The 16,180-nt window shown below is 45.6% G+C and overlaps 1 protein-coding gene across 1 annotated transcript in view; it reads right to left on the reverse strand.

Moving 5' to 3' along the window:
• LOC115096704 (mucin-2-like) overlaps positions 1-16,180 on the reverse strand; it is a 76,690-nt gene that overhangs the window by 39,535 nt on the left and 20,975 nt on the right. Inside the window, exons 4-5 of the mRNA XM_029611720.1 lie at positions 13,706-13,764; positions 13,312-13,460 (exon numbers count right to left, since the gene is read on the reverse strand). Of these exons, the coding sequence (XP_029467580.1) occupies positions 13,312-13,460; positions 13,706-13,764 (208 nt within the window). The remainder of the gene's footprint in view (positions 1-13,311; positions 13,461-13,705; positions 13,765-16,180) is intronic.

A 16,180-nucleotide genomic window follows, 5' to 3' on the forward strand; every position in this document is an offset into this window, starting at 1 on the left:
GTAGGGCTATTGAGCCTGGAAATAGAAGGAGTTTGAGTTGCTGTTACTGAGATGACACCAGAACCAGAATATCTTTTTTGTAGGGTGAGTTGTATGGGGAATGTCATAATTCTGCTTTACATCCATTATTGTGGGTCAGGGGGGTTCCCGTGGATGCAAACTGTACTTTTACATCTAGCCCCGTGACGATCATGGGTCAGTGTGTCATGCATGTGAGAACCATCTGTCAGGTGTGTCCCGACAGAAAAAAGGTTGAGAACCACTGTATTGGGGTATATTATTTAGTGTGCTTGTGTGTCTGTTGTCATAATCCGCTATGCTGGTGGGAGGAGCAATCAGATAGGAGGAGCAATTTGATGTATTCCGTAGGTGGAGTCAGCAGTCTGTTGTTATAGACTGCTGGAGATAGTAGTGGTGGATCCTTGGGCCGGTGGCAGATGACCACGCCCCCGGGGGAAGATCCCGAGAGGGACCACAGGCTAGGCTTAGAGTATGGAGACAGACACACACTAGTTCTTTTATTAAACAGGTTTTGAAACCACCAGAGGTGGCAGTAGTGAGCTGGAGTGCCCGGCAGGGCTGACGTCCCTCAGATAATGAACAGCTGAGCTGCTGAGAAACTGTAGACAGTGAGTAGGCAGGGTAAGCCGAGTTCATGAACAGAACGTAGATGACAACACTCACATATATTGGTCTCATGGAGCTCAGGAGCTGGAAAGGTTAGGCCCTCGAGGAGCGAGTACCTGGTTCCAGGGAAAGCTCTGAGAGAGCGATGGAAACTCACGATATTGTAGATGGTGATGGCTTCCAGGCAGAAGAGAATAGCAGATAGTCAGGAACAGGGCCCTCAAGGAGCGAGTACCGATTCCTGTTTGTAACCCGAAAGCCAAAAAGAGAGAGCGAGGCCCCCGAGGAGCAGGTACCTTTGGTAAGTCTGAGGAGGCAGAGTAGTTAGAAGAGTCCTATCCCTTGCTAACTCTTCTGTTAGTGATATCAGAGACCTTAAATATTGGAAGCGGATGATGTCATCTCAGGGGCGCCCCTGAGGTTCGCGCCCTCGCTGGTACTTCACTCAAAGCGCGTGTGCTTGTGCGCCCTAGGCTTCAGGCAACATGGCAGATCTGCAGGGTCAAGCCGGTCCGGGGACGCCGGAGGGAGATGGCAGGGAGACACCGTGGCAGCCAGCCGTCCTTCAGACCTGGAGGGAGTCGCCACAGAGGTAAAGAGGGCAGTGTGAAGACGTCGGGCAGCAATGGTTGTAATATCTATATTGAATAGCTAGTCAGAGGTCAGGCAAAAACCAGCAGCTTTCTGTGTTTTGTGTTAAATAGGTAGTTAGAAAGGCAGGCAAAAAACAAGTTTGTGTATTCTGTATTAAAGAGATAGTCAGAAAGGCAGCAAAAAAACAAGTTTGTGTGATTTGTATTAAAATAGGTAGAAAGGCAGGCAAAAAACAGAAATTTGTGTGTTTTTATTAAATAGGTAGTTGAAAGGCAGGCAAAAAAACCAGAATTTTGTGTGTTTTGTATTAAATAAGTAGTCAGAAAGACAGGCAAAAAACAAAAGTTTGTGTGTTTGTATTTCCCTACCCTCCCACCCCTTTTCCACCCACCTCAGCTCACCCTTTAATTTGTAGGCAGGTGACACTTTCACACACACAAAAATAAATAAATAAAATTTTAAATTTTAAATAATAATCAGCCTTTTAAATTAGTTTCAGAAATTCTCCACACCTTAATAATTCCCTTGTAGGTCACTAACAGATATAGGGGCGGATTTTAAAAGGGTTACACACGTAACCCTTTAAAAACCCTCCTGCGTGTGCCGAGCCTATTTTGCATAGGCTCGGCGATGCGCACAAGCTCCGGGACGCGTGTATGCCCCAGGGCTTTGAAAAAGAGGTGGGAAGGGGGCAGGGGCGTGGGCTACGATTTCGGAGCGGCTTCAAAGGGAACGGGGAAAGCCATCGGGGTTCCCCTAAGGCTCAGCGTGTGCAAAGAGCACAAGTGTGCACCCCCTTGCGTGTGCTGACCCTGGATTTTATAACATGCGTGCGCCTGCAACCGGGCGTGCACAAATCTACGCCTGCACATACCTGTTAAAATCCGGCCCATATAGTGCACACACTAATACATGTAAAGGACACTAATTGTACACAGTCCTACTCCCATAGCAACCTAAATCTTAATTAGGAACTGAACAAATTTAAGATGAAGGCAGCAGTCCAGCAGCAAGAGGGGAGCCTCCCAGTCTTCTGCATCAAGTAGCACATGTATAATTTTTTATCCACTGTGAAGAATTGTAAGTGCAAAGAGCTCCTGTCCCTCATAGAATGAGTGATCTCTGGAGGATAGAGTGGCAGACCTGGAGGAGAAGAGGCAGACAGAGAGGTATATAGATGAGACCTTGAGAGACATCGTAGCCAAGTCCCAACTCCAATCTGGCAGCCCTGGTGCTGCCTTGGAGGAGGAAGATCTCATGATTGCAAAGCATCAACCTGGTGCAGCAGGAAATGATCCTGTAGCAAGGACCCGCTCTCCAGGTACATTGTCCTCTCACATCAAAGATGTGCCCAGGAGGGAAAGGTTAGGTCGGCTGTCATAGTTGGTGATTCGATTATTAGGAATGTAGACAGCTGGGTGGCTGGTGTGTGTGAGGATTGCCTGGTAACATGCCTACCTAGTGTGAAGGTGGTAGACCTCCTGCGTCACCTAGATAGGATTTTAGACAGTGATGGGGAGGAGCTGGCTGTCGTGGTACATGTGGGCACTGACATACGAAAATGTGGGAGGGAGGCTCTGGAAGCCATATTTAGGCTCTTAGGTAGAAAGTTGAAATCCAGAAACTCCAGGGTAGTGTTTTCTGAAATGTTCCCTGTTCCACGCGCATGTCCCCAAAGGCAGGCAGAGCTCCGGAGTCTCAATGCATGGATGAGACAATGGTGCAAGGAAGAGGGATTCAGATTTGTAAGGAACTGGGGAACCTTTTGGGGAAGGGGGACACTTTTTTGAAGGGATGGACACCACCTTAAGCAGGTTGTAACTAGGGATGTGAATAGTTTTTCAACGATTAAAATTATCGTCCGATAATGTTAATATCGTCTTAAATCGTTATAGAACACGATACAATAGAAATTCTAACGATTTATCGTTAAAAATCGTTAAATCGTGTTAGTGCGAACTAACGGGAGTTAGTGCGCACTAACTCCCCGTTAGTGCGCACTAACTCGATTTAGTGCGCACTAACTGAAAATGATACAAATAAACACTTTCCAGGTCACTGAAGGTCAGTTAGGAATGAATATGTGTTCCTATTGGCTGGCTGCCCTCTTATCTATTGATGTTACCAAGGTTACCACTGAGGTGATGGTTGGGGGGATGGGAAATGGAACTGGAAACTAACGAACACCAACAGAAAATGAAACAAAGTGTTCACACTTCCCAGGTCAGTAAAGGTCACTTAGGAATGAATATGTATGTATGTATTCCTATTGGCTGGCTGTGCTCTTATCTATTGATGTTACCAAGGCTAACACTGAGGTAATGGTTGGGGGGATGTGAAATAGAAACAGTTGGAAGCTTGACAAAAAAAGTAATGTAATGATCAGCACTCACGTGACTAGAACTTGTTTGTTTATTATTTTTGTTAGCAGGCACCTGAAATGCTAGTGCATGTTGAATTTGCCAATCACTGTGCATTTTAGAAAGGTGGTCCTGGCTGGAACTGTACACAGTTCAAATATATGTAATTGATTGTTGGTAAGTGTATTTTTTAAGTAGCCACGCTGGCACAAGTATGTTTACTTTTCCTCCTACTTAACTCACTATCTCAGCTTTGTAAGAAGGGCTTCTCTGCTTGTGTGTTGTTTTTGTTTGGTGTGAGGAGAGCAGAAACATCAGATCTTTATTCAATCTACTACAGTCATCTCTTACAGTGCCCTATCCCTATTAATACCAGGAGTGTTGTGATCTTCCTGCACACAGTGCCCTAACCCTGATACCAGTCTGAGACAGCTCCCTCCCTGCATTACTAGTGAGAGGCTGGCTTCACAGACAGGGGGGAGCTGCCTGACCCTCACTCCTGACTTCCCCCATGTCCCAGCTAGTGAATGGTGTGTGGGTGAGGGGGGGGGGGGGAGGATGGTGAAGTCTGAGACAGCTCCCTCCCTGCATTACTAGTGAGAGGCTGGCTTCACAGACAGGGGGGGAGCTGCCTGACCCTCACTCCTGACTTCCCCCATGTCCCAGCTAGTGAATGGTGTGTGGGTGAGGGGGGGGGGAGGAGGATGGTGAAGTCTGAGACAGCTCCCTCCCTGCATTACTAGTGAGAGGCTGGCTTCACAGACAGGGGGGAGCTGCCTGACCCTCACTCCTGACTTCCCCCATGTCCCAGCAAGTGAATGGTGTGTGGGTGAGGGGGGGGGGAGGATGGTGAAGTCTGAGACAGCTCCCTCCCTGCATTACTAGTGAGAGGCTGGCTTCACAGACAGGGGGGAGCTGCCTGACCCTCACTCCTGACTTCCCCCATGTCCCAGCTAGTGAATGGTGTGTGGGTGAGGGGGGGGGGGAGGATGGTGAAGTCTGAGACAGCTCCCTCCCTGCATTACTAGTGAGAGGCTGGCTTCACAGACAGGGGGAGCTGCCTGACCCTCACTCCTGACTTCCCCCATGTCCCAGCTAGTGAATGGTGTGTGGGTGAGGGGGGGGGGGAGGATGGTGAAGACTGAGACAGCTCCCTCCCTGCATTACTAGTGAGAGGCTGGCTTCACAGACAGGGGGGAGCTGCCTGACCCTCACTCCTGACTTCCCCCATGTCCCAGCTAGTGAATGGTGTGTGGGTGAGGGGGGGGGGGGAGGAGGATGGTGAAGTCTGAGACAGCTCCCTCCCTGCATTACTAGTGAGAGGCTGGCTTCACAGACAGGGGGGAGCTGCCTGACCCTCACTCCTGACTTCCCCCATGTCACAGCTAGTGAATGGTGTGTGGGTGAGGGGGGGGGGGGGAGGAGGATGGTGAAGTCTGAGACAGCTCCCTCCCTGCATTACTAGTGAGAGGCTGGCTTCACAGACAGGGGGGGGCTGCCTGACCCTCACTCCTGACTTCCCCCATGTCCCAGCTAGTGAATGGTGTGTGGGTGAGGGGGGGGGGGGGGAGGATGGTGAAGTCTGAGACAGCTCCCTCCCTGCATTACTAGTGAGAGGCTGGCTTCACAGACAGGGGGGAGCTGCCTGACCCTCACTCCTGACTTCCCCCATGTCCCAGCTAGTGAATGGTGTGTGGGTGAGGGGGGGGGGGGAGGATGGTGAAGTCTGAGACAGCTCCCTCCCTGCATTACTAGTGAGGGGCTGGCTTCACAGACAGGGGGGAGCTGCCTGACCCTCACTCCTGACTTCCCCCATGTCCCAGCTAGTGAATGGTGTGTGGGTGAGGGGGGGGGGGAGGATGGTGAAGACTGAGACAGCTCCCTCCCTGCATTACTAGTGAGAGGCTGGCTTCACAGACAGGGGGGAGCTGCCTGACCCTCACTCCTGACTTCCCCCATGTCCCAGCTAGTGAATGGTGTGTGGGTGAGGGGGGGGGGAGGAGGATGGTGAAGTCTGAGACAGCTCCCTCCCTGCATTACTAGTGAGAGGCTGGCTTCACAGACAGGGGGGAGCTGCCTGACCCTCACTCCTGACTTCCCCCATGTCCCAGCTAGTGAATGGTGTGTGGGTGAGGGGGGGGGGAGGAGGATGGTGAAGTCTGAGACAGCTCCCTCCCTGCATTACTAGTGAGAGGCTGGCTTCACAGACAGGGGGGAGCTGCCTGACCCTCACTCCTGACTTCCCCCATGTCACAGCTAGTGAATGGTGTGTGGGTGAGGGGGGGGGGAGGAGGATGGTGAAGTCTGAGACAGCTCCCTCCCTGCATTACTAGTGAGAGGCTGGCTTCACAGACAGGGGGGAGCTGCCTGACCCTCACTCCTGACTTCCCCCATGTCACAGCTAGTGAATGGTGTGTGGGTGAGGGGGGGGGGGGAGGATGGTGAAGTCTGAGACAGCTCCCTCCCTGCATTACTAGTGAGAGGCTGGCTTCACAGACAGGGGGGAGCTGCCTGACCCTCACTCCTGACTTCCCCCATGTCCCAGCTAGTGAATGGTGTGTGGGTGAGGGGGGGGGGGGAGGAGGATGGTGAAGTCTGAGACAGCTCCCTCCCTGCATTACTAGTGAGAGGCTGGCTTCACAGACAGGGGGGAGCTGCCTGACCCTCACTCAAGCAGAGAAGCCCTTCTTACAAAGCTGAGCTAGTGAGTTAAGTAGGAGGGAAAGTAAACATACTGGTGCCAGTGTGGCTACTTAAAAAATACACTTACCAACAATCAATTACATATATTTGAACTGTGTACAGTTCCAGCCAGGACCACCTTTCTAAAATGCACAGTGATTGGCAAATTCAACATGCACTAGCATTTCAGGTGCCTGCTAACAAAAATAATAAACAAACAAGTTCTAGTCACGTGAGTGCTGATCATTACATTACTTTTTTTGTCAAGCTTCCAACTGTTTCCATTTCACATCCCCCCAACCATATTGGTAACATCAATAGATAAGAGCACAGCCAGCCAATAGGAATACATACATACATATTCATTCCTAAGTGACCTTTACTGACCTGGGAAGTGTGAACACTTTGTTTCATTTTCTGTTGGTGTTCGTTAGTTTCCAGTTCCATTTCCCATCCCCCCAACCATCACCTCAGTGGTAACCTTGGTAACATCAATAGATAAGGGGGCTGCCAGCCAATAGGAATACATATTCATTCCTAACTGACCTTCAGTGACCTGGAAAGTGTCTATTTGTATCATTTTGAGTTAGTGCGCACTAATCGGAAAAAACGATTTTTAACGATTTTTCAACGAAATAATCGTGCCAAACACGATTTTCTTCTCCTGCCACACGATTTCTATCGTTAAGACGATATGGAAAACGATTCACATCCCTAGTTGTAACCAGGCTGCTGGCACTAACCTTTAAAAAGGAGATAGAGCAGCTTTTAAACTAAATCAAAGGGGAAAGCTGACAGTCACTCAGCAGTGCATAGTTTGGAGGAAGGTAACTTAGAAGGATACTAATGAAGCATTAGATGTAGGGCATCCCAACAGTGAGGTTCCAATAATAAGAAAAGTAGTCCAAGTGCCTATAATTAAAAACTCAGCTGAACTAAAAGATTCCAATTTATCCCTGTCAACTGAAAAGCAGAATGTTAATACAAACAAAAAACACACTTTGAAATATTTGTATACTAATTCCAGAAGTCTAAGAAGTAAGATGGGAGAATTAGAGTGTATAGCAGTGAATGATGACATAGACTTAATTGGCATCTCAGGGACATGGTGGAAAGAGGATAATGAATGGGATAGTGCTGTACCAGGGTACAAATTATATCGCAGTGACAGAGAGGAGTATATTGGTGACAAGGTGGCGCTTTATGTTTGAGATGGTATAGAGTCCAACAGGATAAAGCTCCTACATGAGACTAAAAGCACAATCGAATCTTTATGGGTAGAAATCCCTTGCATGTTGGGGAAGAGTATAATGATAGGAATATACTCCCGTCCACCTGGCCAAGATGGTGAGACAGACAGTAAAATGCTAAGAGAAATTAAGGAAGCTAACCAAATTGGTAGTGCAGTAATAATGGCAAATTTCAATTACCCCAATATTGACTGGGTAAGTGTAACATCAGGATATGCTAAAAAGATAATGTTTCTGGATGAAATAAATGACAGTTTTATGCAGCAATTGGTTCAGGAACCAACAAGAGAGGTAGCAATTTTAGATGTAATTCTCAGTGGAGCACAGGATTTGGTGAAAGAGGTAATGGTGTTGGGGCTGCTTGGCAATAGTGATCATAATATGATCAAATTTGAATTAATGATTGGAATGGGGACAGTAAGCAAATCCACAGCCCTAGTGCTAAACTTTCAAAAGGGAAACTTTGAGAAAATGAGAAAAATAGGAAAAAACTGAAAGGAGCAGCTACAAAGGTAAAAAGTGTGCAAGAGGCATGGCCATTGTTAAAAAATACCATCCTAGAAGCACAGTCAATATGTATTCCACACATTAAGAAAGGTGGAAGGAAGGCAAAACGATTACTGGCATGGTTAAAATGTGAGGTGAAAGGAGCTATTTTAGCCAAAAGATCTTCATTCAAAAATTGGAAGAAGGATCCAGCAGAAGAAAATAGGATAATGCATAAGAGTTGGCAATTTAAATGTAAGACATTGTTAAGTCAGGCTTAGAGAGAATTAGAAAAGAAGTTGGCCATAGAGGCAAAAACTCACAGTAAAAACTTTTTAAAATATATCCGAAGCAGAAACTTGTGAGGGAGTCAGTTGGACCATTAGATGATCAATGGGTTAAAGGGGTACTTAGAGAAGATAAGGCTATCATGGAAAGATTAAATTATTTCTTTGCTTCAGTGTTTACTGAAGAGGATGTTGGGGAGATACCCGTACCGGAGAAGGTTTTCATGAGTAATGATTCAGATGGACTGAACCTAGAAGATGTGGTAGGCCTGATTGACATACCGAAGAATAGTAAATCACCTGGACCGGATGGTATACACCCCAGGGTTCTGAAGGAACTAAAAATTGAAATTTCAGACCTATTAGTAAAAATTTGTAACCTATCATTAAATTATCCAGTCAACTAAGCGCACAATAAATTTGATTTGGTCGTGGTTATAATAACTTCATTTATTTTAAATGGTGACTCCTTCTTTACATCCCACACAGATAAGGCATACAGTTTAACAGCAGTCCCCGACACGGTCCCGTGTTTCGCCTGTCAGCTGCTTCGGGGGGATTCTTAGTATATCTTAGTGGTTACAATCTTACAGGTCTGCAAATCAAATTTTTTGTGCGCTTAGTTGACTGGATAATTTACGTTGTAAAGTGCACTTGGAGCTCTGGTTGTTTTGTTTGGACTAACCTATCATTAAAACCATCCATTGTACCTGAAAACTGGAGGGTGGCTAATGTAACCCCAATATTTAAAAAGGGCTCCAGGGGCAATTCGGGAAACTACAGACCAGTTAGCCTAACTTCAGTGCCAGGAAAAATAGTGGAAAGTGTTCTAAATATCAAAATCACAGAACATATAGAAAGACATGGTTTAATGGAACAAAGTCAGCATGGCTTTACCCAAGGCAAGTCTTGCCTCACAAATCTGCTTTACTTTTTTGAAGGAGTTAATAAACATGTAGATAAAGGTGAACCGGTAGATGTAGTGTATTTGGATTTTCAGAAGGCATTTGACAAAGGTCCTCATGAGAGGCTTCTAGGAAAAGTAAAAAGTCATGGGGTAGGTGGTGATGTCCTTTCGTGGATTACAAACTGGCTAAAAGACAGGAAACAGAGAATAGGATTACATGGACAATTTTCTCAGTGGAAGAGAGTAGGCAGTGAAGTGCCTCAGGGATCTGTATTGGGACCTGTACTTTTCAATATATTTATAAATGATCTGGAAAGAAATACGATGAGTGAAGTAATCAAATTTTCAGATGCTGCAAAATTATTCAGAGTAGTTAAATCACAAGCAGAATGTGATAAATTGCAGGAAGACCTTGTGTGACTAGAAAATTGGGCATCCAAATGACAGATGAAATTTAATGTGGATAAGTGCAAGGTGATGCATATAGGGAAAAATAACCTATGCTATAGTTACACAATGTTAGGTTCCACATTAGGAATAGGAGCTACCACCCAAGAAAGAGATCTAGGCATAGTGGATAACACATTGAAATCGTTGATTCAGTGTGCTGCAGCAGTCAAAAAAGCAAACAGAATGTTGGGAATTATTAGAAAGCGAATGGTGAATAAAACGGAAAATGTCATAATGCCTCTGTTTTGCTCCATGGTGAGACCACACTTTGAATACTATGTACAATTCTGGTCGTCGCATCTCAAAAAAGATATAGTTGTGATGGAGAAGATACAGAGAAGGGCAACCAAAATGATAAAGGGAATGGAACAGCTTCACTATGAGGAAAGACTAAAGAGGTTAGGACTTTTCAGCTTGGAGAAGAGACGGCTGAGGGGGGATATGATAGAGGTGTTTAAAATCATGAGAGGTCTAGAACGGGTAAATGTGAATTGGTTATTTACTCTTTCGGATAATAGAAGGACTAAGGGGCACTCCATTAAATTAGCATGTGGCAGATTTAAAACTAATCAGAGAAAGTTCTTTTTCACTCAATGCACAATTAAACTCTGGAATTTGTTGCCAGAGGATATTGTTAGTGCAGTTAGTGTAGCTGGGTTTAAAAAAGGATTGGATAAGTTCTTGGAGGAGAAGCATTACCTGCTATTAATTAAGTTGACTTAGAAAATAGCCACTGCTATTACTAGTAACAGTAACATGGGATAGACTTAGTTTTTGGGAACTTGCCAGGTTCTTATGGCCTGGATTGGCCACTGTTGGAGACAGGATTCTGGGCTTGATGGATCTTTGGTCTGACCCAGTATGGCATGTCCTTATGTCTTAAAGAACTTTCTACGAGCCTTTGTGAACAGTGGTCAAGACAACTGGTCCTCACTACTCCCATGGGCCGAGTTTTCACACAACTCACATGTCCAGTCTTCCACCGGCTTTTTGTCCTTCTTGGTGGTCTATGGGAAGCAACCAGTTCTGCCACTTCCAAAGGCGCTCCCAGTGCCTTCACCTGCAGCCCAGATTACCGCTCAGCAACTGCATACCCTGTGGAACTGCACTCAAGGGCATCTGTGAAGGGTGGCCGAGGAGTCAGAAAAGACGGTCAATAAGCATCAATGGCCCTCACCCCTCTTCAGTCCTGGAGACTGGGTATGGCTTAGCACCTGCCACATCTGGCTACTGGTATTGTCTATGAGACTGGCTCTCCGGAACATCGGCCCCTTCTCCAACAAAGAACGAATCAGCCCAGTTACCTAACGTCTGAGGTTACCATCCTCATTAAGGATACCTAACACATTCCACGTCTCCCTCCTTAAACCCCTGGTGTCTTCTTGGCCATGCTGCAGTATCATGGAACCACAGGACCTAACAGCCAAAGAAGAGATCTATCAGGTCAGGGAGATATTGGTCATGCGACGCCATCACAAGAGATGGGAATACCTGATCACATGGGAGGGCTTCGGCCCCAAGGAAAACACGTGGGAGCCTGCAGCCAACATACTTGATAAAACTCTGCTCTGTCAGTTTCACACCTCGCATCCTGACAAACCCGGGCCTTCTAAGAGGGGACGTGAAGGGGGGGTTCTGTTAAGAATCCCGGTCACGCCAGCCGGCACGACTGGACCCCCCTCACATGCGCCAGCTGGAAGCCTGATTCAGCCGCCACTCCTGGCCTCAGACTCTGCTCGCGGCCTGCTCCGGCGGCGACCAGGACGCCGCCGACTCCAGCTCCTCATGGTCGTTTCCCTAGGTGCGTGCACACACCGAAGCGCAGTATTTAAAGGGCGAGCGGCAGGAAAGTTCCCCGCGGCCCGGATTGATGATGTCAGCCTTACAGGGTATTTAAACCCTGCCTCCTATCCCATGACTTTTTAGTTTTCTTAGAAGCCTCTCATGAGGGACTTTGCCAAATGCCTTCTGAAAATCCAAATACACTACATCTCCCGGTTCACCTTTATCCACATGTTTATTAACCCCTTCAAAAAAATGAAGCAGATTTGTTAGGCAAGACTTCCCTTGGGTAAATCAATGTTGACTGTGTTCCATTAAACCATGTCGTTCTATATGTTCTACGATTTTGATCTTGAGAATAGTTTCCACTATTTTTCCCGGCACTGAAGTCAGGCTCACTGGTCTATAGATATTTTATCATGGATTTCCTCTGTCTTTATCTTAACAGTTAATTCCTTATCCACCTAAATGGTCATTGAGATCTGTAACCAGGACTTTTGATTATATCATATTAATTTCAGATAAGACTGGAAGGCACATCTTGCATATCATCTAATTATCAGGGTCCACTGCTTTGGAATGGAATCCCAGAGAATGTATGGAGGGAATCCAAGTATCTTAAATTTAGGAAACACATAACGGCGTTATTTAAACATGCATTTGATGTATATTAATGCAAAGTACCTACTGAGATTTATTTCAAGGTCTATTACTTTGAACTGGATTTTCTGTTATTGTGATTGTTTTTTTAATTGATGTCTTTAGCTTAGTAATGTTAATGTTATGTATTACATTATTTTTTATTGATTTGGTTTTAGTTACTTTTGTACACCACTTTGATTTATGCTGAAAGATGGTCAAATAAGTGAATAAACTAAACTAAACTAAACATGGCCTGCACATGCTCAGCTCTGAAGCTCTTGAAACTATAAAATCAACTATAATAGTGAGGCTCTCTCTCATTATATCACCTGCCTGTGAGGATTCTCACATCCCCCATATGCTTGAAAAACAAGAAATCAAAATTGTAAATTAAGCTTTTGGTCCTTTGAGAAAATAGGTGCTTCATGATCATGATATCAGATCCAAAACCATGATTTGGTTTTGGATTTATCTAACAATTGTGTTCCCCACCCTACTCTTATCAATCTGAAACTTGAACAACATACAGGATACATTAGAGAAGTATCATCAGCCCTGCCTGAGGAAGAATCTTCAGATTCAGGTAGAACACAGATGTACCGACATTAGCATCCTCTTGAAGCAAACACTACGAGCCTCAAGGCAATGATAATCCAACTTCAACTTTGCTGTGTGAGTCCTATCATCTCAATGTCTAATTCCAGATTCAAAATGCAAGTTCAATCCTCCCAGCTCAGTAAAGGAATGCACTCAAGAGGAGAGCAGTGAATGTGCTTCAAGGACATCTGTAAAGTCAACATGAAGTAGTGCAACCTGACATCAACTTATGAGAGACTATTGCCTAGCATTGCCACAGATAAAGAAAAGGTTTGCAAGAAGGGTCTCTGGATTTTGAAACCCTATGATAGCAATATGAAAAAGTAAAGCGGGAGTGACAGAAATATCATGTGGTAGAACAAATTAATTCGCCAGAGCTATCCATTCCACTTAGAAATACATGCCCAAATTGCTTCATCAGCTATGCTCAGACCCACTGATAGGATAATCCTGGAAGACAATCATGCTCAACTGCAAGGAATTGTGGAAGAAGGAGAAGGTTATATCTATTCATTGCCCCTGCTCTTCCTCTGCTTTCTCCTCCATCTTTTTCTGAAGCAACTCCTGTATCTGTTTATTGCCCCTAGTATTAGTACTGACGGTTTCTAGAGCAAAGTCATCAGGGCCCTGCCAAACTTTACACTTACTATTCTTTGTTTCGCAGTCTTCCTGTGATTGTGTGGAATTCTTTAATTCATCCTGTAACTTCTCCACTGTCTGCTGGAGCTCCTCTGTGATATTAGGCTTGTTTGGCAGTGTCACAATGACCCTGTGATCAACCACAATGCTGCCCTTTCTGCATAAATATAATAATGTTTAGTACAGTTTGATCATTCGCAGTACTGGGTTATTCACATTTTTGTAAAGTGCATTGCTGTTTAGTTCTTATTCTCAAATCTCAATTTTTATCAAAGTTTTTTCTTTCTTGTACAGAAAGAATATTTCTTTCAGGCGAGGTTTCAGAACCCAAAACATCTGAAAGTTTTAATTAAAACAGGTGGCCCATTACTCATATGGGTGCACAAGCTGACAACACGCTACCTGATTGAAATAATCTCCACATCTTTGAACCCTTGTATGTTCTGATAGACTTCTTGCATCTGGAAAAAAGTGAGAATATGGATGTAAGACATAAGGATGCCAAGAACAATTTGGCTTTATTTTTCTCCAGTCAAGAGCCCAAATCATTTGCATTATATTTCAAGGAATTGTGCAGCCACCTTTGGAATGGAGGCTTAGCAATATGTTAAGTAACATGGGCCAAAGAGAGATAAACTGACTCTCCTGAGATCACACACATAGATGCAATAAAGTGCACTCAGCCTAGCACACAGGTTTATGTGCAGTTGGATGTGCATTTTGGATGCACTAGACTCAGGGCTGGTGGAAGCACTAGGCAAACTAGGCCTGGGCCTAGGGTGCCGAGTATTAGGGGGCTCCGCGAGCAGTGGTATCTCGAGGGGAGCCAATGCCCCCGGGCACAGGGAGGCTCATGTGGCCGCCGGTAGACCTCATCCCACTGGCAGCTGAGCAGCGACACATAGCAGGCAGATCGGCAGGGCCGTGGTGGAGCTCACGTCACCATGGCCCAAAGCAAAAGATCGAATTCAAGCCTGCAGGTGCTTCTCCTCCTTCCTGCCTGCGCGTCCTCAGAAGAAAACGTTGCTGGAGCCGCATGGGCAGGAAGGAGGAGGAGCATCAGCCGAGTGCAGAAGAGGAGCAGCGCTTATGGGCTGCCGCGAATCCCAAGTCGCAGCAGCCTGAGAAGAGGAAGAGGCCCGGTAGCAGGGCCGCCGTGGCCCGAGAAGATCAGGGCCTCTGCAGAGCCCATCCTGCGGCGACCCGTAAAGAGGAGGCCCAGAGGTGAGAGAGAGGCTGAGGGCCTGTAGAGTGTGTATGTGTGCGTGTATGAGATGAGTTGAGAGATTGTGTGTGAGAGTGAGTTGAGAGACTGTGTGTGGGAGTGAGGACCTGAATGTTTGCAGAGACAGCATGTGAGAGTCTTTGTGTGTGAGAGAGACAGCATGTGACAGTGAGCGCCTGTGCTTGAGCAAGACAGCATGTGGGAGTGAGACAGAGCCTGTGTGTGTGAGTCAGACAGCATATGCCAGTGAGAGACTGTGTGTATGAATGATTGTATGAGAGAGAGCATGTGACAGTGAGAGCCTGTTGTGTGTGTGTGTGAGAGAGAAATGCATGTGAGAATGAGAGCCTGACTGTGTGTTTGAGGGAAGAAGATGGAGAGAAAAGAAATAGAAAAAAAGACAATATAAAAGAAATTGGCAAAAAAATAAAAAGAAGGTGGAAAAAAATAAGAAAGGGAAGGTGGGAAAAAAAAAAGCCTGTGATCAACCGATTAGAAAAATAAGATCAGACAGCAAAGGTAAAAAAAAAATAATTACTTTTTAGTGATTGGCACATGTAAACTTTGGGAATGTGCAAGAGTAGCACTTTCTCTATGCGGATCTCACAATGTACGAGATCAGCATGGAGGAAGTGGAAGCCCACGGGGCCTGCACAGAGGAGGCAGAAGAATGGGCTTCTGTGCCAGTAGCAGCAATCAGCGCCTCCCCAATAGTCATGCGGCAGCAGTGACAGTGACAGCAAAGGAATGAGAGAGGTTCCGAGGTTTCTGGCAAAAGAAAGAGAGGGGGTTCTGCCTTTAGTGTGTGCATGTGTATGAATGGGACTCTGCCTGGGGGTGTGTGTGTGTGTGTGAATGCATGGGTGCCTGCCTGGGGGTCTGTGTGTGTGAGAATGAGTGTGTGCATGCCTGGGGGATGGGGAGGGAGTGGTGTGAAAATGAATGGGAGCCTGCCTGGAGGTCAGTGTGTGTGTGAGAATGACTGGGAGCTTGCCTGGGTGTGTGTGTGTTTGTGTGTATGTGAGGAAGCCAGTGAGTGTGAGAGCATGAGTGTGTATGAGAAAATCCAGGGGAGTAAGAGTTTGTGTGTGGGGGGTGTGTGGAGGGGGAGAGAGTGTCTTAGAGCCTGTGAGTGTGTCAGTGTCTGTGAGAGCGAGAGGTTATGGTGGATATAAGAACATGAATGTGTATGTATGTGAAAGTGTATGTGTGAGAGAGAATGGACATGTGAGTATGTGTGAGAGAGAGAGGATAACCTCTTAATCCTTGACAATATCAGGGTGACTGGAAATCATGAGCTCCCACAGGGAACATCAAGAGCTTATTGAATGTTATTTGATATATGTGCTGTTTTGAAATATTTTATTGGTGTTTGGGAAATTGTAAAAAAATGTATATGATTTTAATTAATAGAAATTCTATTTATCAGTAGTTTTAAAATATTCTTTTATTATGGTTTTACTATTATAACTGATGCTTTATGTTTCTTGATTTTATTTGTTTTATGAGGAATGGTGGTTCTGTTTTTCCATTGTTAATACATGGAGTCTGGTTTCCATTTCAGTTTTTGTCTAATTTGTGCTCCTTTATTTTGTATTCCATATTTGGTGAGAGTCTGTCTCTGCTCTTTGTGTGTGACCATGATGAGAGAT

This window comes from Rhinatrema bivittatum, chromosome 1, assembly GCF_901001135.1.
Source record: "Rhinatrema bivittatum chromosome 1, aRhiBiv1.1, whole genome shotgun sequence".
In the NCBI taxonomy this organism is placed as follows: domain Eukaryota; kingdom Metazoa; phylum Chordata; class Amphibia; order Gymnophiona; family Rhinatrematidae; genus Rhinatrema; species Rhinatrema bivittatum.